General features: G+C 33.3%; 1 protein-coding gene across 1 annotated transcript in view; it reads left to right on the forward strand.

Moving 5' to 3' along the window:
- The window catches only part of ARL13B (ADP ribosylation factor like GTPase 13B), an 81,591-nt gene extending 57,689 nt beyond the window's left edge, over positions 1 to 23,902 (forward strand). Inside the window, exons 4-10 of the mRNA XM_005674807.3 lie at positions 2,416 to 2,521; positions 3,418 to 3,620; positions 6,355 to 6,469; positions 9,626 to 9,848; positions 12,508 to 12,624; positions 13,590 to 13,658; positions 21,829 to 23,902. Of these exons, the coding sequence (XP_005674864.2) occupies positions 2,416 to 2,521; positions 3,418 to 3,620; positions 6,355 to 6,469; positions 9,626 to 9,848; positions 12,508 to 12,624; positions 13,590 to 13,658; positions 21,829 to 21,905 (910 nt within the window). The 3' untranslated portion in view covers positions 21,906 to 23,902. The remainder of the gene's footprint in view (positions 1 to 2,415; positions 2,522 to 3,417; positions 3,621 to 6,354; positions 6,470 to 9,625; positions 9,849 to 12,507; positions 12,625 to 13,589; positions 13,659 to 21,828) is intronic.

Below are 26,922 nucleotides of genomic sequence, written 5' to 3' on the forward strand. Positions count from 1 at the left end.
CTAAAGGTGTGAAACTTTGCTAAATTGTTGGAATTTGGAATAAATAGGAATGAAAAGAACCTTGGGTGAAGGCTTTTTGTTCAGTTTACTTTAAAATAATTGAATTCCATCTTATTTTAGGGAATTTGCTTCACTGGTGGCTTAGCTGGTAAAGAATCCGCCCGCGATGCCGAAGACCTGGGTTCAGTCCCTGGGTTGGAAAGAATCCCTGGAGAAGGGAACAGCAACCCACTCCAGTATTCTGGCCTGGAGAATTCCATGGTCTGTGTAATCCATGGGGCTGCAAAGTCAGACATGACTGAGCAACTTTCACTTAGGGAATTAAATAGTTGAATTCCATCTTATTTTCTTAACTCAGAAAATTACCAAATTTCAGAACTATAACAGCCAGAAAAGAGATAGTATCTTTAAACTGGCAACTTTACTTTTCTTTTTGATATGCCTGCTATTTTTAAGTTTCTTTCATAATTTTCCACATGAAAAGACTGAAATTGCGCGGTGCTGTTATGCTGTTTATTATATCAAAAATTCAAAATTAAGTTTTACCAGAGTGAAATATTTGTAGGAAAAATCAGACATGAAATTTCTCTTGCATGACCAACTTTTCTTACACTTTTTCTTTGCCTAAGGTGTTATGAATTGAGGACAAGAGGCAGGACATTGCTATAATATCTTATCAAAATATCATTAGTATTTATTCCTTGGTTTAGTAATCCCATTTCCTGAAGTCTGTTCCCACAATAAGGAATAATACCTTCACACACTTATTCCTCACAGCCCTTTTTGTAAAAGCAAAACATTGAGAACTACCCATAAACACTGTATGTAGTTCTTTAGTGGCTGAGTAAATGATGAAACATGCATATAAGGAACATTTTATTACTAAAGAATATAGTAATAAAGATAATTTCTTTATACTGCTTCAGAGTAATTTTAGGATTTACTGTTTGAAAAAAAAAAGCATAGTGATTCACAGGAGTATATATAGTATGCTAACTTTTGAGGAAGAAAGGGAAGGTATAGAAACACATATAAACAACTATTAACCAATCACTACCAGTGAATAGCCAAGGTGTCCAAATTGTGATCTTTAAAATACCATTTTTCCTATGTACATGTTTATATTATTAATAAAAAACTAATGAAAGTTCATTCATCCTTCCACTGTACCCTCCCTGACTTGTTTTTATAGTTAGATATTATAAGTAAAATTGACGATACTGCCATTTTTATTCAGTCTTTTCAGAGGTATTGATAGTGATGTTGCAGGAGTAGACAGTGTTGTCATTGGGGGTGATACTGATTCAAAAACACTTAAAAGAATAAATTGTAATGTGTATCTGGTTTGGGTCTGAATTTGGACATTACACTTAAAAAAGATATTGAAAAATATTAATTTTTTTTTCAGAGCTTAAGTGTGACAGTGGTATTAGAATAGAAAATTCTAATAGAATTAGAAAATTTTAAATTTTGAGGTGAAGTGATATGACTGATGGGAACATGGAAGACAATATAGATGAGCAAAAATGGTATAAATTTTTAAAGATAGGTGATAGGGTTCATTAGATTGATTATTCTACATATTTATGATATATATATTTTCCTGAAATACTACCAAACCCTTTCCAAGACAGTGTTTTATTACCTTTTGACCTCTGCCATCTGATTGGAAAATAGTTGTTGTTGTTCAGTCGCTCAGTTGTACCCAACTCTTTGTGACCCCATGGACTGCAGCATGCCAGGCTTCCAGGAAGATAGTATTTTGTGGTAATTCCTAACTCTTTTTAGAACTTGTTTTGTTTTTTTTTTGCTTGTTCCCCAGTTTGTTCCTAATTGAGTATAAGGTTTTCTATGTCCAGTGCTGTGCTAAATAAATTAGATAAAAGTGACCTCATTTCTCCAGTAAATTGCACTTTTATGTGAACACATCCACACCCTGGAAATACAGGTTAGCTCAAATAATACAAGCTTTGAATGAATATTTAGGTATGTGAAACATGATGCAGTTTGTATTTTAAAGAAGAAAAAAGACTTGGGATAAGGGCCTTTGCATCACGATGCAGCGTATTTTAAGAAGATAAGGCTCCAAGGTGAAAGGTGTAACTGATGGCTGAGTGCTGTGGAAACTAGTCCACTTTTTCTGTTTGTACTTTGTTGTTGGCCTGTTGACCTATTGCTTGTTTTCTTGACATTTCTCTTTACTTGATTTCCCTTTTGTAGGCCAAATCTTTAAAAAATGTGTACAAACTTAATAAAGGAAAAATGATGGAATAAAAGTACTACATTGCTCGTAAAACCAGCATGTTCTGTAATCAGCAGGGTTAAAACTTTGGAGTAGGAACTTGGTGAGAATGCTTTTAAGCAGCTGCCTGATTGTATATTTGCTGTAAATCCACTTTGCTTATGTCTTTCTAGGTTGGCAAATAAACAGGATAAGGAAGGGGCTCTAGGAGAAGCTGATGTGATTGAGTGTCTTTCTCTGGAAAAGCTGGTCAATGAGCACAAGTGCTTGTGTCAGATAGTAAGTTTTGAGGCTTCTTTTGCCCCATAAATTACATTCGATACAACTTAGTTCCTGTAAAGGTGGTAAGCAGTTAGAGGGTAGGCAGCTGACAAAATAATTTATTAGTGTTTCTTTTTTAAATATTTTACCCAGGAAATACATGATCTCACTGTTCATTTGAAATTACTTAACACAGTGATATTTGTTTTCTGTTTAGTTGTTACTGACGTCTTTAAAATATCTTCCATCATTTCAAAGTCTTTAGATTTGATTTTGTTTAAACATTGCTGATGAATATGTAAGCTATACAAACATGTTATTCTATAAATATTGTAAAATGGTGGAAGTATAAATAGACAATTTATACTTAGGAAAATTTATAATGAATTTTGAAAGATGATACTAGAGTTATCCTACAGTCTTAAAGATGAACTGAGGATTTAATCATTTATTCTTGGTTTCAGAAAATGATTGTTAGGCCATCAATCTTAAAAGATGCTTAGTGCCATAAATTCCCTGGTGTAAGAAACTAAAATTTTCTGCTATTTTTGTTATGTAGTGTTAAATAGTAGCAGTATTAATAGTATTTTTAATAGGTAGTTTTCCTCTGTAAGTTCAGTTTTGTCTGTCAGTGATTCTGTTTAAAATTATCTAGCACTGCCAACTGCTTGAGTCATAATCACTCTCGAAGCTTACAGGTATAATCCATAAAATATTTCAGCTCATATGTACATACTAATGTAGTACAAATGCAAAGATGTATTTTATAAGTGAAAGAAGCAGGTGCTTTATGTCATTATTTAACGAGTTAATTGATTTTGGTTCTCCAGTACTTATACTAATGGTTTATGAATAAATATTTATAGAGAACTTCTAGTTTTAATCTTTAAGTCAAATAAACTTCTATTTTTAAGGAACCTTGTTCAGCAGTCTTGGGATATGGAAAGAAAATTGACAAGTCCATTAAAAAGGGCCTTTATTGGCTGCTACATATCATTGCAAGGGACTTTGATGCCTTAAATGAACGCATCCAAAAAGACACAACAGAACAACGTGCTCTTGAGGAGCAAGAGAAGCGAGAAAGGGCTGAACGCGTACGGAAATTACGAGAAGAAAGGTAAGTAGATTAATTATATAGCACAGTGCATATGAAAAGCCAGAAACACCTCACTTTTATGAATAGTTTTTTAGTTTGCCTATTCAGGTTTTTCTTGGTAAATTTTCTTTATTTCTGTAGACTTAGCAGGTTTGGTTGATACAGTTCTAATTTTCCTAATGGTGGTATAGTAGTTATATTTATTGCTGAGGTATTTATCTCTCACCGTTTTACAATTTTTATTTCTTAATTTCTTATGACAACCTTTAGTGCAGTGGTTCTCAATCCACAGGGTGATTTTGCTCCTCAGAAGACATTTGGCAATGTCTAGGAACATTTTTGCTTGTCATGGCTGGGAGGTGGCGTGCAATTGGCATCTAGAGGGTGGAGGCCAGGGATGCTGCTAAACATTCTGTGATGCACAGGACAATCTCCCATAGGAAAGGATGTGTTATAGACTGAGATACTCCTCATATCTTACCTTCTAGTAAAAATAGAAGGTAAGCTGTTAGTGGATCAACCAGCTGAAGCAAAATCTGATCTTCAACACTAGTTTTTGTCTGAAAGGAGAATGAATTGCACTATCTCAGGTTTTAAAAACATGTTTTTAAAACTATTTTTAAAATGTGTTGCCTAAATGGAAAATTTAAAAATGTTTAACAAACTCTAAATTAAAAAAATGTTTACATAAATTCTACCACAGAATCAGTTATAATAATATTTATGCTGGAGTAAAATAATACTCAGATTTGACTACATGCATGTATGCTAAGTCACTTAAGTTGCGTCCAACAATGTGCGATCCCATGGCCCATAGCCTGCCAGGCTCCTCTGTCTATGGGATTCTCCAGGTAAGAATACTGGAGTGGGTTGCCATGCCCTTTTCCAGGGGATCTTCCTGACAGAGAGATCGAACTGGCTTCTCAGATTTGATTAGATGTTGAATTTAGTTCGTAATCCCAAGATTCTCTTTCTTCATTTGATTGTTACATGTCAGGGGAGGGAAGAAACAAAATGATTTCCAAGTGAGCCCTTGTGGCATCCAAAGTTGTCTCCCATCTATCTAAGTAATACTGGCCTTCTGTGTGCTTTAACAGTTGCAGCCTGGTGGACAAGAACCCACTAACTGTCCTTGGTGATGCCTTTGTGAGGTGCTCCTTCACACTGTCAAGAAAATCCTCTGATTACTGGTATCTTTCATTTAATTCAGAGTCAGGACTTATCTCTTGGAGAGATAACTTTTCTATCCTCAAGTGCTCAATAACATGAGCAGATCAGTGACATAGGTCTCTCTTGAACCAACAAGAGGTTTTAGTTCCTGTGAGAATCTTTGATTTTCTATTCTAGTGTACATTTTCATTATATAAAGCTAAGTACACCCAACCATTCATGTAAATATACCTTCTATGTATTTATGAAAACAAAATATATGGCCATAGTTTTCTAAAAGTTTCATTGCTTTTCCTCCACTTAGAAAACAAGCAAAAAGAAAAAAAAGATTGAATAAAAGAAATTTAGATTTTTTTTTTCGGTTTTACCTTTACCTTTTTCCATAACGATATTCCAGATCACGTTATGGCTGGCTTTTCTGGTACCCCTCTCCCCTTTCCTCCTTTCTCTTAGCCATGCCACTTGTGGTCTGAATCCTCTCCTGTTTAACAGAATCCATAATTAAATTTAGATGAGAGTGTTAAAAAAGAACTTTTGATTGTTAAATACAATTTAATAGGTTTTTAGATTTTTATAGGTTTAGCTAATTTTGAAAAAAAGTAAAGCAGCTATTATTGGTATCTGAAAATAGTATGTTAAAACCAGATACCTGAAATTACTTACTAATAATGAATAGCATTAATAATGAATAAGTGTCCTGTAAGTATGTTTATATACAGAGAGCTTTCCACATGCATTAATTTACCTGGAATAGCTCTATGAAATAGGTATTTTGTCCACATATATGGAAAAGCTGAGGCTCAAGTATGCAGATAAATGACCAAGGTCACAGAATTAGTAAATTGCAGATCACTGAATCTTGGCTTTCTAGGTTTAGGATGAGAGAATATATCTTCCCATCATAGAACTTAATTAATAAATGCCATAGTAATGAACATTGACATTGTTCTACTATACTTACAGTCTAGTTGCAGATCTAAAATAGTCATGTTTCTGTCTATAGCTGCTTCTTTTAATCATTTATTACCTTTATCTCTGGGGCAACATTAATTTTAAGTCACAGGTAATAAAAGTCTCAGTAGTAACTAATGTAGAAATATTTATTTGATTTGAGTGACAAAGGGCAACTTATTTTTATAGCCTTTTCTACTTATGCAAAGCAATAATTGTTATCTGGTTCATTTATGATATATAACTGTACACAGCTTTTAAGAGGTTTAACAGTAGAACATATGTAGTTACTATTAGAGAAGAGGATAGCATTGGTTTGGGAGGGTAATTAATAAATTGATAAATATAAATCTTTATTACATAGAAAAATAATCTGTACTGCAGACATTAAGAAGTCAGTCATAGAGAATGTCATTTTTGTCAGCATTTCTTTCTTTTAAAATTCAAACGATCAATCTTTACATGGAGATAGAGGCCTGTTACCTGCATAAGGATATCTGAAAACCAGTAATTCAAAGCCATATCCATATGTTTAAATACTGAATTTAATAGCCATAAACCTATTACAAGTGTTCTTAAACATGGTTTATCATTTTCTCATAAGGAATTCCAAATTCTTTCCTTCAAAATATAGAGAACAAAGAGAGCAAGAACGGGCTGAACTCCATGGAACCAGTGGTATGGCTGAGTTGGACCCAGAACCAGTTATTGTTAATCCTTTCCAGCCAATAGCATCTGTAATCATTGAGGTATGGCTAGTGGCAAATTAATTTTTTTATGTTATAAAGTTGGAAGTTCAGAAAGGAGGTGAGGAGTAGGGAAAGGAGGCAGGGAGATAGAAGTATTTCACCAGGGTTAATTATTTGTAAAAGAAGTTAAAAGGGGGAGACAGGCTAAAGGTTTGCTTCTTTTTCTTCCTCTTCAATCCTCCCTTCTGATCTAGTATAAAAAGGAAGGATGGCTGCAGAATTCACTGAGAATGAAAATGAAGATAGGATGTACAACTGTCTTATTGTTCTGATAAATATATTTTGTCACATATCCTATGATAGTAGTGTTTACTCTTGTTTACGTTGTCTTTATCCCTGTATATTGCTATTACTGTGTTTTTACAGTAATATTTAGATGTTTATGAAACATTAGAGTATGTAAATGACTTTCTAGCTATTTTCCCAGGATACTTAATGTTTGAAACTATGATATGTTCTTTTATATCTGAATATCACTTATTTTAACTTTAAATGTCAGAAGTTTAAAATTAATTTGTAGATCTTAATCATAAATTAAGGGTGAGAGAGAGTATGTGTGTGTGCGTATGTGTGTGTGTTTCTATATCTGTCTGTCTGTGTATCTGTGTCTTTGTTTTCATTTTCTACTGATGTTCAGAGTTTGCATTGGTCCTGCTTTAATCACTCCCAGCAGCTATGCTTCCTCAGTGGCAGAGCTTCCTGAACCACCTCTCCATTCACTCAGAGCTTAATGTGGCAGGTGGCTCGCATGCCCCACCTGTATGTTCTCCATCCCTCTTCCCCTGTCACTGCCTCCTTCCACACAGGTATTCATCTGGAAAGGTGGATGATATTTCTTCCTTGGGGCTGCTGCTGAGGAGGGAGGCAGCTCCACAGGTAAGAAGATGATTGTATAGTTTTTGGTTGCTTTATTTTTGCAAAATAGTTGCCAATATGAGATATTTAGTTTTAAGTTACTTAAGAAATGAAATAAATGGAAATAAATTATCCTTTTTATCAAGCAAGTTTTCTTCCCCCAAAAACTTCTCCTTTAAAATGTTACCTGACATTTTTTTCCTTTGATTTTTATCACAGATAATGAAAATGGTGAGATGTTGGTTCCAGAATACACAAGGAAACAATAGTAACAGAGTTATATATAAACATTTAGTATAAGAGAAAGGTAGCATTTCAAATCTGGGAGAAAAAAGATATTGAAACAACTGAAGAGTCATTTGGAAAAAAAACAAACTTAATGAACACTGATTACGAAATTAAATTTTAAAGGATTTAAACATAGAAAAAAGAAGCCTTAAAAACACTTGGGTATAATGCAGTTAGATATTTGTAAACTTGGAGGAGGAGAAACTTTCAAAGCAGGACAATGAGGCCACAAATCACAGAGTGAAAAATCATAAAATGGGAAAAATAAAGTAGATCTTATTATATTCAGTTTTTAAAGAGATGTTCTACAAAGTTAAGGACAAAAAACCAAACCAAACTAATGGTAATGAAAAATATTTGAGAAACATGGGACCAAAGAAAAAAAAAAAGAATCCTTAAAAAATTACTGGCTAAATAATTAGTATATGATAGAAAAAAGGTCATTGGGTTATAATGGGTAGTTCCTTATAGAAAAAATTTAAATGGCAATGAGGATATTTTATAACTTATCTTCAGTAGTAATAAAAATAATAAATCAACACTGAGGTAAAAAAGTATTTATTAGTTTGGTGGAGATATAAAAGATTGATAATGATTAAAACCTGGAGGGGAAAATGGCAACCCACTCCAGTATTCCTGCCTGAAAAATCCCATGGACAGAGGAGCCTGGCAGGCTGTAGTCTGAAGGGTCACCAAGAGTCGGACACAGCTGAATAACTGAGCACGATGATTAAAAAAGCACTGAAAAAGATGTGGGGTGGGCGGCTTCCCTGGCAGTCCAGTGGTTAAGACTGCACACTTCCAGTATAGGGGATGCAGATTCGATCCTTGTTGAGGAAGTAAGATCCTATATGCTGCACTGTGCGATCAAAACAAGGAAAGATGTGGGAAAATGTCACTCTTTCAATCCTTTTCCAGTGGTGTAATTTGACATTAGTCACACTTTAAAATGTGCTTTGCCCATTGATCCAGCAGGATGACTGTTAGGAATTTATTCTGGAGAACTAATTCAATAATTGTATTTCTTGTAATAATGAAAAATTGAAAATCACGTCTTTGTCCATTGAGTGGGAGTTGGTAAAATAAGTTATGATAGAATTATTCAAAACAATAGTGTAATTGATGAAAGTAGTAGTAGCTTACATATACATTATAATATAGGGAATCCCTGGTGGCTCAGTGGTGAAGAATCTGCCTGCAATGCAGTAGATCACCTGCAATGCAGTACATGTTGGTTCCATCCCTGGGTCAGGAAGATTCCCTGGAGAAGGAAATGGCAACCCACCACAGTATTCTTGCCTGAGAAATCCCATGGACAGAGGGGCCTGGTGGGCTACAGTCCATGGGGTCGCAAGAATCAGATGTGACTAAACCGTAGCATACGACTAAACCGTAGCATAATATAATACTTTCATAGCTAACACTACTATGTATATGCCATGCAATATTGTAAGCGCTTCATAAATTGATTGGCAGAGAAAGAAGTATGTATTCTTAAATCTTTGACTCTTTTCTGTTTAAAAATATACATGTGCTTGTGCTTAGTTGCTCAGTCGTGTCCGACTCTGTGACCCCATGAACTACAGCCCTCCAGGCTGCTCGATCCATGGGATTTTCCTGGCAAGAACACTGGAGTGGGTTGCCATTTCCTTCTCCAAAAATATACATAAATATGTATATATAGAGAGACAGTCACATTTGTGTATGTTTGTGGATGTGTATGTTGTATGTGTGGAATAGGCAAAGAAAAGCACCTCTCAGTGATTTGTACATCAAATAGTGATCATCTCTAGACTGTGGAATTACTAGTAATATAAGTGTTCTTTCTTTATACTATCTCTGTTTTCTGAGTGTTTGGCAATTAGCATGTTTTAATGATACATTCAAATAATTTTTAATGGAAATATCACAGTGCCCTGAAGTTACATAATGCTCATGAATTATTTGATTTCTCCCTTAAGCTATCTTAGATATGACCATTATATTAAGAATGATACATTTCATTTTTGTCAGAATGAAAAAAAACTTGAAAGAGAGAAAAAGAGGCAAAATACAGAAGACAGTGATGGCTGCCCCCTAAAACATAAAATGGAGCATGAGCAAATAGAGACGCAGAGCCAGATCAGTGACAGCAGCCAAAAAAACTGTGAGTTCGGAGTAGTAGAAAATTATAAGGAAGCATTAACACAGCAGTTGGAAAATGAAGATGAGACAGACTGGAGATCATCAGAATCAGGTCATAAATCTAGTTATTAAAAATATATAAAGTATTTATTTTTATGGTCATTGTGTTTATTTTTAAGTTTTATGTATTGCATGTGACATAAATAACATTATATAAAACTTAAAAATATTCTTTCATCATGGTTATTTTCACAAAGAAATGTATCATAAGATTTTTCATCTCCAAATGCAATGTTTATTATGTTTTTTTCATGAATTTTAGTTCATTAGTTTGCTAATTTATGTTTTTATTCATGATGTCTTAAAACCTAGCCCTTCGTAACTGAAAAGAATTTCAGCTGAAAATTCCACTTTCAATAATTAGGAATATTGCATAGCCCCAGAAATCCTTAGAGTATATTTACAATGTTTAAAATTTTTGGAGGGTTTGTTTTGTTTTTCTTAATCTTCATGAAGTTATAGTCAGCATCATTTTCTTTATTTACTTGTGATTTTTAGGGGATGCAGACATAATTGAACATTTTGAAAGCTTTGTGGCAGAAACCAGCACAATATTGTAAAGCAATTATCCATCAATTAAAGTAAATTAAAACAATATAATTTAAAAGCTATTTTATTACCAAATACCCATTTTCCTCTTATTTTAATATTATATAAAATCTTTAATTTATAGTTACTTTTCTTTTTTTAAACTAGTTATGTGATTTAACAGGAATTTATGTCTTTTGGTGTCTTTGTATGTCTTTGGACTCATACAACCTGAGGTAGCATCCAGACTTTCTCATCTACTAGATGTATGTTACGTTATGTGGTATTCTTCAGTCCTTGTTTTTCTCCTCTCAAAAATGGAGTTTTCATCTTTTTTTTTTTGCATCAGGCTTTTAGGTTTCCTTATAATAAAAGTAACTCTACAATGTTCCTAGCACAGGGCCTGATACATGAGAGATACCCAGTAACCATTGCTTCCTTGCCATTCTTAGTTGGTGATACAATAACTAGGTATATGATGTATTTATAAGGATGGTATATAAGAATTTTTGTATAGTATTAAAGAATTTAATATGGGGTCTGCCCTGGTGGCTCAGAGGTAAAGCGTCTGCCTGCAATGCTGGGGACCTGGGTTTGATCCCTGGGTACGGAAGATTCCCTGGAGAAAGAAATGGCAACCCACTCCGGTATTCTTGCCTGGAGAATCCCACGGACGAAGGAACTTGGTGGGCTACAGTCCACGGGGTCGCAAAGAGTCGGACACAACTGAGTGACTTCACTTTCACTTTCAAAGAGTTTATGAAAACAAGATCTCAGTCCCTGAGATGCAGAGTACCTAACATGGATGTTTTGCTATATAAAAATACATAGATTTGAAAGTTATACTTTTTGTAATTTGGGAAGTTAGGGTATCCACATTTGTACCTGTATCACTCTGTTAACAGAATAAAACAAAATATAGACTTAAAGTGGTCTCTAACTATATTGGAAGAACTCTTTCTAATAACATTAATACATTGTTAAAGAACAAAATGTTTTGGTAGATGATTTGAAAATATTATTTAACACAAAATTGTTACTTCACATAGCAATCCTGGGGTATATTTTCCCCATTATGTAGGACACCAGGGACTTGGAAAGGTTGAGTGATTTGAGATCACACGTCTCATCTGTGGCTGTGCTGGTATACACTTCCCTCAACTTTTGATCCTCTGTTGCATAGCCTGTGCTCCTCCATGACCCTGACTTATTGCCCATGCTAAAGTACCGTTTGATTCTGGAAGCTCTCTTTCCTTTCTCCCAGCTGCAAAGCTTATAGCTTTAATTGTAAAAGGATGTCTCTGTTTATGTTCTCAAGTGACTCTAATTTATTTAGAAAAATAATGAGTTTCTAAATATACTTGTATTTCTTACTGCTTTATAGGTTTCATAGATGTTAGCTGTTTCTTGTGTAACATAATTTCCATTTTAGAAAATATATGTATAAATTTAGTGATTTGGGATTATCAATTAAAATATTTCAGTGGCTCTGCTGTTTGATTATTTAACTACTATACCATCCTGGTTTATGTTGTTAAAGTTTACATGTTAACAACATAGATTAACTTAAAATGTCTATATGTGCTTAAGCGAGAGTTTGTAAATATTTTTAGAAAAATTAAGATTCAATTCTGTAAGATCTAATATGAGTTTTGGTTACGTACATTTATATTGAACATCTTGGGCATTATTTTCATAGATAATGTGCTTCAGTTTGATTAGGGTCTTTTTTCACATTTCAAAGGATTATTTTTGGGCTTAGAGCTGGAATCATTCTGTATATCCTACTGAGATAAACTGATACCTCTCTTTCCCCCCCAGGTCATCCCTAGCTTTGCAGAAGTCTCTATAATTAGATATTTCCATTTATTTATTATGACACTTGAAAAAAAATGTTACCTTTGGAAATATGGATTTTTTTTTGTATTCTGAATCACTTCTCATAGAACTTAAAATATAACTTTTTGCTACTTGCATCATATTTTTAATCATTGATTCAATAAGCACTTACAAATTTATTCTTAGAAAAGACAAGTTCACAGTTTCATTATTGGTAATTTTTAAGTTGAAGTTATATTTCTATGGTAATAATAATATCAGTATTCTAATTCTGTTCTTTTGTTTTTTATTATGGAAGTAACTTTTTCCAAAAGGCATAAAGTTTCATGTTTATATTCTTATAGATAACAGTAAAAAGAAAACTAAGAAACTAAGGATGAAAAGGAGCCACCGTGTAGAACCTGTTAATACAGATGATTCTGTTCCTAAGAGTCCAACACCACCCCCACCTCCTCCTCCTGGTGAGTAAATTGATATTGATACTGAATTTAGAAATACTGCCTTAAACAGTGAAGAAAAATAAAAAAAATTTTGCAGTTTTTATTCAGCATATTCATAATCTCATGAATTTGTGAGAAAGGTAGAATTCTTTGTTCCGTCTGCTTAGTTCAGAATTTATCATCATGAATATTGATTTTTTTAATTCAGAAAAAAATGCTTTATGAAAGTAAAAAAATAGTAAAAATTAATAAGACATATTTACTTAAGTACCTCCTATAATGGATTCAGGTCCTGTTTGGAATATCAGTACCCAGATTGCTAAAAGGAATGTAATTGTAATGAATGGATGGTTAGTATGACCTTTAAAAAAATTGGATCTCTCATCCTGAAAATTAACATTTGAAGCCAAGATGTTTGAATGTTTCCATTATATTTCCAACATACATCCTGACCTTCTAACTAATGTTATGGGGATTAAATGAAATGCTGTATATAAAACACTGGGGCATAGTAATTTTGAGAAATTTTCATCACTAAGCATTGTACCTCACATATTCAGTAAATACCTTACAATGTATGTGTTTGTAGTTTCCTGTTAGTCTTGCTAGAAGGTGTAAGATGGTAACATTTTCCTTTGAGCCCCATTTTAGGACTCATTTTTGATATTCCATTTAATAAGTACATATTTCTTTTAGCTTTTATTGGGACTTAGATTAGTAATCTAAGGTTATTTATGATGGTGGTGAGGATGCTTATATTTTTTACTAAAGGGAAACAAAAACTTAAAGCAAGTATTACCAACCTAAAATTACATTTTAAAACAGAAACCATTTAAAATGGGTTTATGGTTATTTGGTACTATATCATTCAATATGTATGAATTGACATTAAAGTTGTAAACATTGCTATCAAGAGAGGGATCCTCTTAATAGACCTAAAGAAATATTGTTTAACAGTGTTTTTAAATGTCTTTCTTTTTCTTCAGTTGGCTGGGGAACCCCCAAAGTCACTAGACTTCCAAAACTTGAGCCTCTTGGTGAAACACGTCATAATGGTAATGCAAAAGGATCAGTTTTCAAATATTTATACACATCACATTTATTTTTCTTTACCTCATTACTTCAATAAACTTTTACTTTTGGGGAGCCTTTCAAATCCACAACCATCCTTTTTCATTATACTTCACTTTCATTTATTTAATTTTTTATTCTTAAGTGTCCTTTGCCTCAATATAATTTGATTTAACATTTATCTTAGAAAACAGAGGTAAAGACCATCATAGCTTGTGTTTCTCCATTATATATTAATGTAAATAGTTGTAAAAGAGAAAGATTTTAAGCAGCTTCAATATGAGACAGTATAATTACGGTGTTAAAAACTTCATTGTCCTATATATGCTCAGTATACCCAGTGATGCATACATGCTAAGTCACTTCAATCATGTCCAACTCTTCGTGACCCCATGGACTGTAGCCTGTGAGGCTCCTCTGTCCATGGAATTCTCCAGGCAAGTATACTGGAGTGGACTGCCATTTCCTTCTCCAGGGGAATCTTCCCAACCCAGGGATTAAACCCACATCTCTTATGTCTCCTGCATTGGCAGGAGTGTTCTTTACCACTGGCGCCACCTGGGAGGCCCCAGTGATGATAATACCATGTAATTGCTCTTTCTCTGCTTCTAATGATATTCAGCTGCTGAAATTACACTAAAGAGTAATGCAGTTTGTAAGATCAGAAACCAAATCAGTAAACCAAAGAAAGTTCAGCTTAGTAAAAGTGAAGTCGTTCAGTCGTGTCTGACTCTTTGTGACCCCATGGACTGTAGCCTACCAGGCTCCTCCGTCCAGTGGGATTTTCCAGGCAAGAATACTGGAGTGGGTTGCTATTTCCTTCTCCAGGAGATCTTCCTGACCCAGGGATTGAACCCACATTTCCCGCATTGTAGGCAGATGCTTTACCATCTGAGCCACCAGGGAAATTCAGCTTACTAGAAAGAAAATTACTAAAGTCTTCATTGAATCAAGGAAACACTTTTTTGGATGAAATTAACATAAGGTATAGTACAGCCAGTATAGGGTATAAGAGCTCCACCTGGAAACTTGAAAAAGGACAGTGGGGAATATAGAACTGCCCTTTACAACAGGCAGAAGTTCTGATTTCTAACACGCAAAAGGATGATTTATACATATAGAATTGTAGCTCAATAAAATTCATCAAGAACATCTCATTTCCTTTTTGATAACCCTGTTTACCTAATCTCGAACTTGGTTTCCTAAGAAGATCCATTTACTAGGAAAGAAAAATTCAGAAGTTTAATCTTTCGAAAAACATTGTATGTAATTTGAGATTATATCAAACTATATAAAACATTTTATTCAAAAAATATTTAAATGTAAATGTGCTGGTTGCTTTCTTTTTTTGAATACTGTATCAATAATGAAATATTTCTTCGTAATCATTCAGTTCAGTTCAGTTTAGTCACTCAGTCATGTCCGACTCTTTGCTGTCTCATGGCCTGCAGCACGCCAGGCTTCCCCGTCCATCGCTAACTCGCGGAGCTTGCTCAAGCTCATGTCTGTCAGGTTGGTGATGCTATCCAACCGTCTCGTCCTCTGTCATCCCCTTCTCCTGCCTTCAATCTTTCTCAGCATCAGGGTCTTTTCCAATGAGTCAGTTCTTCGCATCAGGTGGCCAAAGTATTGGATCTTCAACTTTAGCATTAGTCCTTCCAATGAATATTCAGAACTGATTTCTTTTAGGATTGACTGATTTGATCGCTTTGCAGTGAAAATTAAAAGATTTTTTTTAATTTCTAAAGACAGAAGGTTTGTCCTTCAACTTCAGAATAACAGGGAAGTCACATGTCTTTTTTGGTGCTAACTTTACATCATTATGTTTTTGTTGACTATAATAGATTAGTTCCTATTTATTTATATTTTGAAATTGTGTTAGAATATATTATCAGCTTAAATATTCTCTATATTGTTAGAAACAATTAGGTAGTGCCAATGTATGTGTATATAAATATATATACATGCGTACATGTGTGAAAAGAGTTAATAAGCAGAAGAAATAAACTGTTCAAAGATGGAGAGGTGGGAAAACACATTGCTTAATTTGGAATATAGTATGAAGTTACTTGTGACTAGAGCTTAGGTTCATATAGGTGGAACAGGTAAGAAATAGGAAGTTTAAAGTTATAGAGAGAGATTGAAACTAGAATTTATGGCTTATAGCCAGATTGTTTAGGGCCTTACAAATATATTTAAGATGTCTAGACTAGCTATAATTTTACAAGAGAGAATATACATTTTTAACAGGGAAATAGTATTACAAGAGTTATTGTTTAGGAAAGTAATTTTTGTCGCTATGTATGTATAGACTAGATTGGAAAAGGCAATGACAACCCACTCCAGTACTCTTGCCTGGAAAATCCCATGGACGGAGGAGCCTGGTAGGCTGCAGTCCATGGGGTCGCAAAGAGTAGGACATGACCGTGTGACTTCACTTTTATTTTTCACTTTCATGTATTGGAGAAGGAAATGGCAACCCACTCCAGTGTTCTTGGCCTAGAGAATCCCAGGGACGGCGGAGCCTGGTGGGCTGCCGTCTATGGGGTCACACAGAATCGGACATGACTGAAGTGACTTAGCAGCGGCAGCAGCAGCATAGACTAGATTGTGCCCACACTAAGGTTAGGATCCCAGTTAGAAGCTGTTGCAGTAGTCAGAGTGAGAAGTGGAGACTGGGAATGGGAATGGAGAATAAAAAATGTGTTGAGAGAATATTTAAACAATCATAAGTTCTATATGAAGAGTGAATGTATGGGATGAAAGAAGATAGGAACAGAATATTATTTGGTTAAGGGGCTAGAAGGTTGGTGCTATCTCTAATACTGACAGTACATGAGGAGAAAGGAAACTTGCTTTGGAGGTGTCTGTAGGCTTATCTATTTGGAAATGTCTATAAATCAGTGCAAATAAGATTCTGGAACTCTGGAGAAAGGGGACTCAGGTGGGTGGAAGGGTATGTAGGTAGTTTTTGTTTTGTTTTTCAGTTGTCATCATGGAATAGAAATGCTTTGTCCCTAATAGATGTTGTATATTTGTTTACTGAATGAATGCAGTTGAAGAAATGATAGTTTCCTGTTTCTGAGGGAAAGTATGTAGAATAAAGAGAAAAGAATGGTAGCATCTGGGGGAACATTAGTTAAAAGCAACTAAAAAAGAGGTTGAAAATGGGCTAATAAGAAGGTTGTTTTTAGTTGTTTTTGTTTTTCTTTGCTTTCCTATATTTTAAAATTATAACTCCTAGAAAAGAATTATAATGAATTAGTTAAATTTAAGACCACTGTTATTCTAATATATCAGTTAATTTTAAGTAAATCAATAAATTTAACTTCTTAAAGCAGAAAATTAAACATTCTAACTTTACAAGTTTTTAAATATCTTCATTATTTTTTTCCGTAAATTTTAAGTCAAAGTATACCTTGTATAGCTAAAAAAAAGTATAATCAACTCTGTTTTCATTATGGAGAAGAAAGTAGGTATAGTAAATTTAAATTTTTAATTAAAAAGTTAAATTAATTTTTAGTATTTATTGTGAGATTTCTGTTTGAGATGCTGATAGTTGCCAATCTTATCATTGCATCCTCTTCTCTTTCCTAACTGTATTAATATATATTTATTTGAATGTGGTCGATGGGAAGTAGACAACAGACATATAATGAGCAAAGGGAAATAATTAAGTTAACTGCATTTGGGTTTGGCACTTAAAATTTATTGAGATGAAAAATAATTTTTTATAGTTAAATTAGGAATTAAGGCAGATTCTTGTTTATTCTTTGATTTTAGACATTGATTCCTTGATGGCAATTCAGTTTTACTTTTCTTTTTTCCTTTTTAAAAAATTAATTTATTTTAATTGGAGGCTAATTACAATATTGTGATGGTTTTGCCATTCATTGACATGAATCAGCCACAGGTGTACATGTTTCCCCCCCATCCTGAACCCCCTCCCACACCCCTCCGAGCTGCCATATAACCCAGCAATCCCACTGCTGGGCATATTCACCTAGGAAACAAGTCTTGAAAGAGACACGTGTACCCTAATATTCATTTTAACACTGTTTACAATAGCTAGGACATATGTTGATCGGCAGATGAATGGATAAGAAATTTGTGGTACATATACACAATGGAATATTACTTAGCTACAGAAAAGAATACATTTGAGTCAGTTCTAATAAGGTGGATGAAACTGAGGCCTATTATACAGAGTGAAGTAAGTCAGAAAGAAAAATACCAATACAGAATATTAATGCACATATATGGAATTTAGAAAGATGATAATGACAACCCTATATGCAGTTTTACTTTTCTAATTGCTTTATTTTCTCTAAACCTCACTCTGGGTAATACATAAGACATACATTCAGAGAATAGGCTTAAAAACTGAATCTGTATTCACTTTGTAAATACTCTTAATCCATACTTCATAAATGTTATACATTATGAGAAATAAACATTGTTAGCCAAAAGTGCCAAGTATAAAACTAAAGAATATTTTCAAATATTAAAATATGAATGAAGATTATATTTTGTATGTTAAGTTTGAAGCCCTTTATTAAAATGGGTATCAATTAATTTGGTCATATCAGTTGGTCAGTATGGTCAACTTATATCCCCTACAGTTAAGGCAATAAGAAACCTGTTTTGTATAGAATGATATAATCTGGCAATGAAATAATACAGAATCAACTGCAATTGATACTTGTCATGTGTATGTGATTTGGGTACTTTTCAATTCTAGAAGTAAAACATAATAGAAACTATTCATTCTGGTTTAATCATGAGTTCTGTGATATGTTAAAATTCTCATTAATTTTGAAAGCAAGAAATTAGAAAAGGCATACTTTAAATTTATCAAAATAATTGTATCTTATAATTTTATTAATAGCAGTACTAATAACTGTATACTATGTCCCTGGCATATTGCTAAGCACTTTAAAGTACATTATCTCATTTTAATTCCTCTAATAGCCTTGTAAGATGAGCAGTTTGTGTGTGAGAAACCTACACCCAAGCTCACACAGCTGTAAATGACACAGAATTTGAAATTAGGTCTGTCCAGCTTTGAAATCCATACTTTTAATTCATTTTATTGACATTGTTATAATAAGATTTGTTAGAGCATCATGGCAGCTTCGTATTCGCTTTAAATTTATAGTTGCTTGAACAATCATTTTCTCCTAATTTTTTTAAGGAGAGAATATACAGTTTATTTTAAATTTTCTTAAAGTAATGACATAATTGTGGCAAATATAGTATTGTCTACGGTACCCTCTGGTAGAGGCTGCAACTGATGACACAAGAGCACCTGTCATTGTTGAACCAACTTGATACAATGTTTGAAATAGGGGTGTATGTGATGTTGATAAGTCTCATTATTGGTGGTGCCAACCTTCATCATGTGAATAAGGTGACATTTGCCACATTGTAAAGTGTTTCTATTTTCTTTGTAATTAGTAGATGTTACAGAAGTGATGCTTTGGGATATGCAAGTACTCTTTTCTCCACCACTTCAGCTTCCGTTTTAGCGTCTGTCATTGGATTGTGTGTGCGATAATTTTTACTGTGGTATTTGCGTAATTGTAATTGTCTATTACTCTTTCTGTCCTTGAAATTTGTTCAATTTCATTATTTTATTTTTAATTTTTTCTTCCAGTTTTATTCAACTATAATTAATCTAAAGCACTGTATAAGTTTAAAGTGTATAGCATGTTTTGACTTACATACATTATGGAATGTTTGCCACAGTAAATTTAGTGAGTATGCATCATCATACAGATTAAAAAGGAAAAAAGAAGAAAATTTTTTTCCTTGTGATGAGAACTCTTAGGATTTATTCTTTTAACAACTTTCATATATAACATACAGCAGTGTTAATTATATAATTATATTAATAATGTTTTGCATTACATTCCTGGTAGTTATTTTATAACTGGAAGTTTGTACCTTTTGACCACCTTAATCACCATACAAAGATACTACGTTATTACTGACCGTATTCCCCACTCTGTACATTTCATCCCTGTGGCTTATTTATTCTGTACCTGGCAGTTTGTGCCTCTTAACTTCCCTCGCCGGTTTCCCTCACTCCTGCACCCCGTCTGCTGCCTTGCCATCCCGCTCCCTTGTCCAGCAGCCACCCGTTTGTTCTCTGTGTCTGCGACTCTGTTTTGTTTGTTCCTTTGTTTTTTTGTTTGTTTTTTAGATTCCTCACATAAGTAAAATTATACGCTATTTGCCTTTCTTTGACTTATTTCACTTAGCATAATACTCTGTAAGTCCATTCATGTTGTCAAAAATAGTAAGATTTCCTTTTTTTTTTATGGCTTAGTTATTGTGTGTGTGTGTATATGTATCACATCTTTATCCATTCATCTGTTGAATGTCACTTAGTTTGCTTCCATATCTTGGCTACTGTGAATAATGCTGTAATGAATATAGGGGTGGATATATCTTTTTGAATTAGTATTTTTGGTTTTTTTTTTGGAAAAATACCCAGAAGTGGAATTGCTGGATTATATGGTAGTTCTATTTTTAATTTTTTGAGGAATCGCCATGCAGTTTTGCATAGTGGCTGCTGTGCTGTTTACATTCCTACCAGCAATGTATGAGGTTTCCTTTTCTTCACATCTTCACCAACATTTGTTATTTGTGTGGTTTTTGATGATAGCTGTTCTAACAGGTGTGAGGTGATAATCTCATTGTGGTTTTGATTTGCATTTCCTTGATGATTAGTGATGTTGAACATCTTTTCATGTGTCTGTTGGCCATCTGTCTGTTTTCTTTGGAATAAAGTCTTTTCAGATCTTCTCGCCCACTTAAAAATTTTTTTTGTTTGTTTTTGGATATTGAGTTGTATGAGTTCTTTGTGTGGTTTGGATATTAACTCCTTATTGGATGTATTATTTGCAAGTATCTCCTCCCAGTAGGCTCTTTTGTTGATAGTTTCCTTGTTGTGTGAAAGCGTTTTAATTTGATATAGCCCCACTTTTTTATTTTTCCTTTGTTTCTCTTGATTGAGGAGACATACCAAAAAATATTAAGACCAATGTCAAAGTGTGTACTGCCTGTGTTTTCTTATAGGAGTTTTATGGTTTTGGATTTTATGTTTAGTCATTTAAAGTTTATTTTCATATATGGTGTGAGAAAGTAATCCAGTCTGATTATTTTGCACGTGACTCTCCAGTTTTCCCAATACCATTTATTGAAAAGCTGTCTTTTCTCCACTGTATATTCTTGCCTCCTTTGTCATAGACTGTTGTTAATGGCAGCCTTAGAGTTTGCAATATACATTTACAACTAATCTAATTTTGTAGGCTGTTTTCTACGGCATGTTCTTGCACGTGGTGCTAGTATCTATTTAAGACCCCCTTAGGACACTTGGCCAGACAAAACGGATGCTGAGGCAGCAGTATCATGGAGCCACTTAGCTGAACTCTGGCACGTGGGAAACTGGAAATGGGTCCCTAAATACATTTTTAATATATTTATTTCAAGTGACCTTGAACACCTTTGCTTCTAGAATAATTTTTGAGTAATAGGCCAGAAAAACTGAAGTTTCCATATGCTAATAAATTTATAAACCTATTTATGATAATTAAGGGCTGGGAACTTATTATGAAGTAAAAACTAAAAGACTGTTTTTGTCTCAGATATGCCCTATATCAATGAATTATACTGAAGTATCATTGTAAAATATTCCTAATACCAGAACACTAAGATAATTAATTTTTCTTACCAAATTCTTAGAAGTAATAGACACTGGATAAGAACATGGATTGTACAAATACTGATTTTATAAGGGCTTTGGCAACAGGTTCCATTAGTTTTGGATGTTTGTTATTTGTTTTGTTCTGATGTGAACACTTACTTGGAAATAATAATAATATATATATTAGGTGCAGCTTTATATTAAATCAGTAGAGATTAATTTATAACCTTGAGTTAAAAATTTACCCTAGTGGTTGTTTTTTGAATTTATTCAACTTTTTTCCAATTCAGACTTTTTTCCCCAATCTGCCCTATGCAATGCTTCACTTACAAGGTCACAGTTTCTTACTCTTTTAAAGGTGTTGGTTGGAAATAAATGAATTGTGTTAGAAATCTTGATTTACCATAACCATTATATATTGTTGGTATACCTTCTTTATATAGATTTCTATGGAAAGCCACTGCCTCCTGTGGCTGTGCGACAGAGACCTAACAGTGATGCTCACGATGTCATCTCGTAACCAAGTCATATGGATGTGCTCTCTTTACATCAGCAGGATGAACTGGAGGGCCTTTCTCAACAGAGGAAAACCTTGAACATCCATGACTGGGGCAAGAAAACCATAGCAATATCAGTGAGCCAAAGACCTGACTGTTCAAATTGCTTATCCATGGTCTTCATGGTTTAAAAAAAAAAAAAAAAAAAAAAGACCAGCAAATGGGATGAGCATTTGGAACAAGTTAGCAAGAGTTAGTATTGACTCTGGTTTATACATCCCCACTTATGGGTGTATTCCTGAAGGAAAGCCTGTTCAGAAAAAGAGCCAATGGACTCTGTACATTTCCTTTACTATTTAATAGTCTCTATGTCTTTATTTTAAATGTTTGTAAGATATATGTGCATGGAAAGGGGATTCTTGGGAATTTATAACCTCAATTTTTAACTTTTTATATTTTTCTAAAAGTTTTGTTTAAGGATTTTAATTACTATGATATTGACTGTGCACTTTTCTATAGATACTTTGTTTCAACTGTGTCTGGAAAATGGAATTGATGTACTTGACAGACATGAACTATACAAAGGAGATATATTTATATGGTTTAAAGTATGTTTTATAATAGTATTGTTCTTTAAGTATACATCTTAATTTGACCTTAAGATATTTTTAAAATAGATTCTCACATTTTTATTTTACCAAATTATATTATTTGAAAGCACTAATTAATTGAATGTTTATTGCTGTTTGTTTTCTTTGATGACATTCTAATAAATGAAAGACACTTGCAATTCCTTTTGACTTAAATGCTTTTTAAGTTAGTAGGAATGTTTTATGAGATACTATTAAAAAATCCCAGTAAACCCCTCTTTCAAAGATTAGATCTTTTCAGAAATCAGGGTGCTCCTTCTCACTCCCTTGTTCTGTCAGAAGTTTCAGTAACTCTTGTAGGTTATTCTACCTCTTTTGTGCCTTGAAATTAAAGGCAAAAAGACTGAGAAAGCTACTATAGTCCAAAACTTTATTTTATAAGTGGGAAACGCTTGGGTACTACCAAAATAAGAATAAAATGTTAGTTTAAATTACATTTATAAAGAAACAATTCCAAAATAATTAATTTCAAATAATAGTACTTCCCTTGCACTGAAGAATGGCATCTATATATTCTGTCTTCCAACTGGCATTTAGACAAACTTTTAGGTATATATTTTGAATAATAGATTAAAATGTTTAATTAAAAGCATCCATATACATCAAGGTGAAAATACTGTAAACAGAAATCACCTTCTTAAAATTGGTAAGTCAGTTTGGCAACTTGTACTGATAACATATATATATATATATATATTTATATATATATATACTGATACCTGACAGTAACACAATTAAGCATGTCTAAGGCAGTTTAATACAATTATTTACTTAAAAAATTTTTGTTTTGAGCATCATATAGAGTTTTTTGGAGTTTTGTACATGGAGCTTACCTAGCACACTGAGTAGAAAGCATTCTGTTTCAGATACAAAATTCATAATAAATTTGATAGGTGACTGAAGTGTAAGGAAAAGTAACACAAGAAGTCAGAATGTAACTTTTCTATTGGCATTAGAGAAAAAACTGGCTTGTATATCTTCTTGGTTCCTTTTTGTAAAATTTACATTAGTTCATTTTTTAAAACCTAAACTCATACTTTTGCATTTTTACTCTTTATCTTGTTTGGGAATACATGTATCTTTAAAATTTTTGTATCCTACCAGTGATTAGTGTACAATAATTAGTGAATTCACTTAATAAAAGTAAAATCATTTTTAAGATTTTGAAATTAAATATATGGTAAAATAGAATGTTTTATATATCTGAAAAATTAATTTGTATTCTTAACGCATTCTAAAAATATTTTTAGTTTTGTAAGTCCACGTGGCTTTTAACAAGTAAAATGCCTATTTTGTTATATGCTGCCTTTTCATTCTTAATCACTATGAATTATGACATTTTCACACAATAAAAATAGCTTGTATCAGTGTGTTGTTTTGTTTTTCATTTGAGAAACTTAAAGATTTCTTTTTGGTAGTAAAATAAAGGATTTGAAAAAATATGATTGTTGATATTTCAAGTTGAGAAATTAAAATAATACATTTTTGTTGTTTTTCATTAGAAACTTTTTCCTCTGCATACATTTTTACATATGTGAAACAAACATTATTTTAAAGACTGAAAAACAAGATCGTATTGCCTTATGATTCTAGATGATTCAAGGTCTGTCTCTTGAGATAAAACTATTATTCAAAAGATACAGCTTCACTTATTTGGAGGATAATTCTGTGTACCTTTATGTGTAAAATATATAACATATATACAATTTTGTATGTCATCGCTATGAGTATCAAATACTTTTTTATACTATTTCTAGAAACAATAGTAGAAAGGAATGTTGAAAAATGCGAAACTATTTTAGCTATTGTTTTCTTCTCAGCTTTTCAAACTAGGTTTTTTTAAGCTTGTCTCTTATAATGGAGGAAGCAAATTCATTATTTTGTAAAAATTAAATGTCATGTTTCTGCAGGTTTAAGATTAAATGCTTTTTAAGTGCCAAATTATGGAATAGAATTCACCTAATTTGTAAACATTGCACGCAGCCATGAAATTAAAAGATGCTTTTAATTAAAAGATGCTCCTTGGGAGAAAAGCTATGACAAACCTAGATAGCACATTAAAAAGTAGAGACATTACTTTGCCAACAAAGGTCCATCCAGTCAAAGCTATGGTTTTTCCAGTAGTCACGTATGGATGTGAAATTTGAACTATAAAGAAAGCTGAGTGCTAAAGGATTTATGCTTTTGAACTGTGGTGTTGACGAAGACTCTTGAGAGTCTCTTGGACTGCTAGGGGATCCAACTAGTCCATCCTAAAGGAAATCAGTCCTGAATATTCATTGGAAGGACTGATGATGAAGCTGAAGCTCCAATATTTTGGCCACCTGATGTGAAGAGCTGACTCATTAGAAAAGACCCTGATGCTGGGAATGATTGAAGGCAGGAAGAGAAGGGGCAACACAGGATGAGATGGCTGGATGGCATTACTGACTCAATGGACATGAGTTTGACAAGTTCCAGGAATTGGTGATGGATAGGGAAGCCTGGCTTGCTGCAGTCCATGGGGGTCGCAAAACAGCAGCTGAACTGAACTGAATTTGTAAAACTTCTGTGAATAATTGAGACTCATTCAGCATTAGAATATGCTACTATGTTTGAGGCTGATCTCTTACTTAGTATTCTTTTACTGTGGCAGTATTTTATTTGCTACTTGGTTCTATTTGCTATGCTTTTTATATTACTCAGTTTCTCCCATTAAAGAAATACTATTCCTGCAGATGGCAAAAGCTTATAAAAAATGACACTGCCTATGTAAATAAAGCTGTAGGTTATATATTTTGTTATCCTTGGCTCTGCCACTTAAATTTTTCTCTAACTGAAGTATACTTTGCAGTTGAGATTCTGCGAATACCCTCTAGTTTATCAAGAAATACATTCCAGTGTATCCAAAAAATCATATATTTCAAAGCTTACATTAAAAATGCTTTAATTATCAAAATAGTAATAATCCATTGTCTTTGTGGAAACACAATAGAAGTATTTTTTTTTTAAATAGTAAATCAGAAATGAATTTTCTTTATTGAATGGGAGTTTATGTTAAAGGGAAAATATGAAGAAAATCACTTGTCAGGTTACAGCAGGAGTTGTGAATTCCTTTTGCCTGCTGATGAGAAAACAACTTATGTTCTGGGTAAATGAAATGGTGATCTCCAAATTTTATACGTCCTTTTCAGTAAACACTTATATTAAATATAAAGTTACTGTATTAGTTTGCTAGGATTTCCAGAACAAAGAGTACCACAAACTGGGTGACTTAAACAACAGACATTTATTTTCTCATAGCTCTGAAGACTGGAAGTCCAAGATCAAGATGCTGGTAACCGTGTCTGAAACCTTTCTCCTTGGCTTATGGGTGGCCGCCTCCTGTTGTCTTCACATCATCTTCTCTCTGTGTGTGTGCATTTGCTGTTAGTGTCTCAGTGTGCCCAAATTTCCTCTTTTATAAGGACCCCAATCAATTCGATTAGGACCCACCCTAAAGGACTCCCTTTAACTTAATCACTTCTGAAAAGGCCCGATTTCCAAATAGTCACATTCTGAGGTAATGGATGGGAGAGGGCAGGGAAGGGGAGAGTTAGGGCTTCAACATAATGAATTTTCAGGGGAAAAGTTTCAGCCCTTCATTAATATACATATTCTCCCATATTTTGTATATATGCCTTCCTAACTTTTTTTTTAAAGATTAGAAAAAAAGTTAAAACAAGTTACTACATTCACTTCCCAGCTCCAGAGGATTATTGTCAGCTGTAGTTTGTAGACACCATTTTGGAGGGCTGTTATTAAAAAAGTGAGAGCCTCAGCTGACTACTAAAGTGACGTCCAAGATTGCCTCACCTGTAACTACTTTGCTCTCTTGCTTTGATGGTAAGTTTCTCTGTTGTGTTTTTCTGCCATTCAATTTAAGAAGCTAACACTCTCTTGATATCAGATTGTTTTACTTACAGACCCCTAAACATAAAACATGAAGCATAAACCTAAACATGAAGTACTTTCAGAGGTATTTTATATAAATATGAAAATTCATAGTTTATTCTGAAACTTATTAAATGACCTCAACAATAAAATTGCATAAGTATGTAGAAATTATTTTCCTGTATAGCAGTAAGTCCTTATATTCTTAAGCTGCCTCAGTCTTTATCATAACAATTTTAAAACCCTAGTACAATTTCTGGTGTTTGTGTCAGTTTAATTTCTTATCTCATGTTTACAAAAACAAGTCTTTCTCTAATAGTTTCTGTTCTTAAAACTAAGTGTAGAACTTTGTTTATTCTCCAGTAGCTATTTGGTGTTGGGTAAGGGAAATCATATCTTATGATACTGATATTGATTCTAATAGGTTAGCAGGTTAAATGAGAAAGGTCAAACTAAAGAAAAAAGAGAAAGAAACTGA

This window comes from Capra hircus, chromosome 1 (assembly GCF_001704415.2).
Source record: "Capra hircus breed San Clemente chromosome 1, ASM170441v1, whole genome shotgun sequence".
In the NCBI taxonomy this organism is placed as follows: domain Eukaryota; kingdom Metazoa; phylum Chordata; class Mammalia; order Artiodactyla; family Bovidae; genus Capra; species Capra hircus.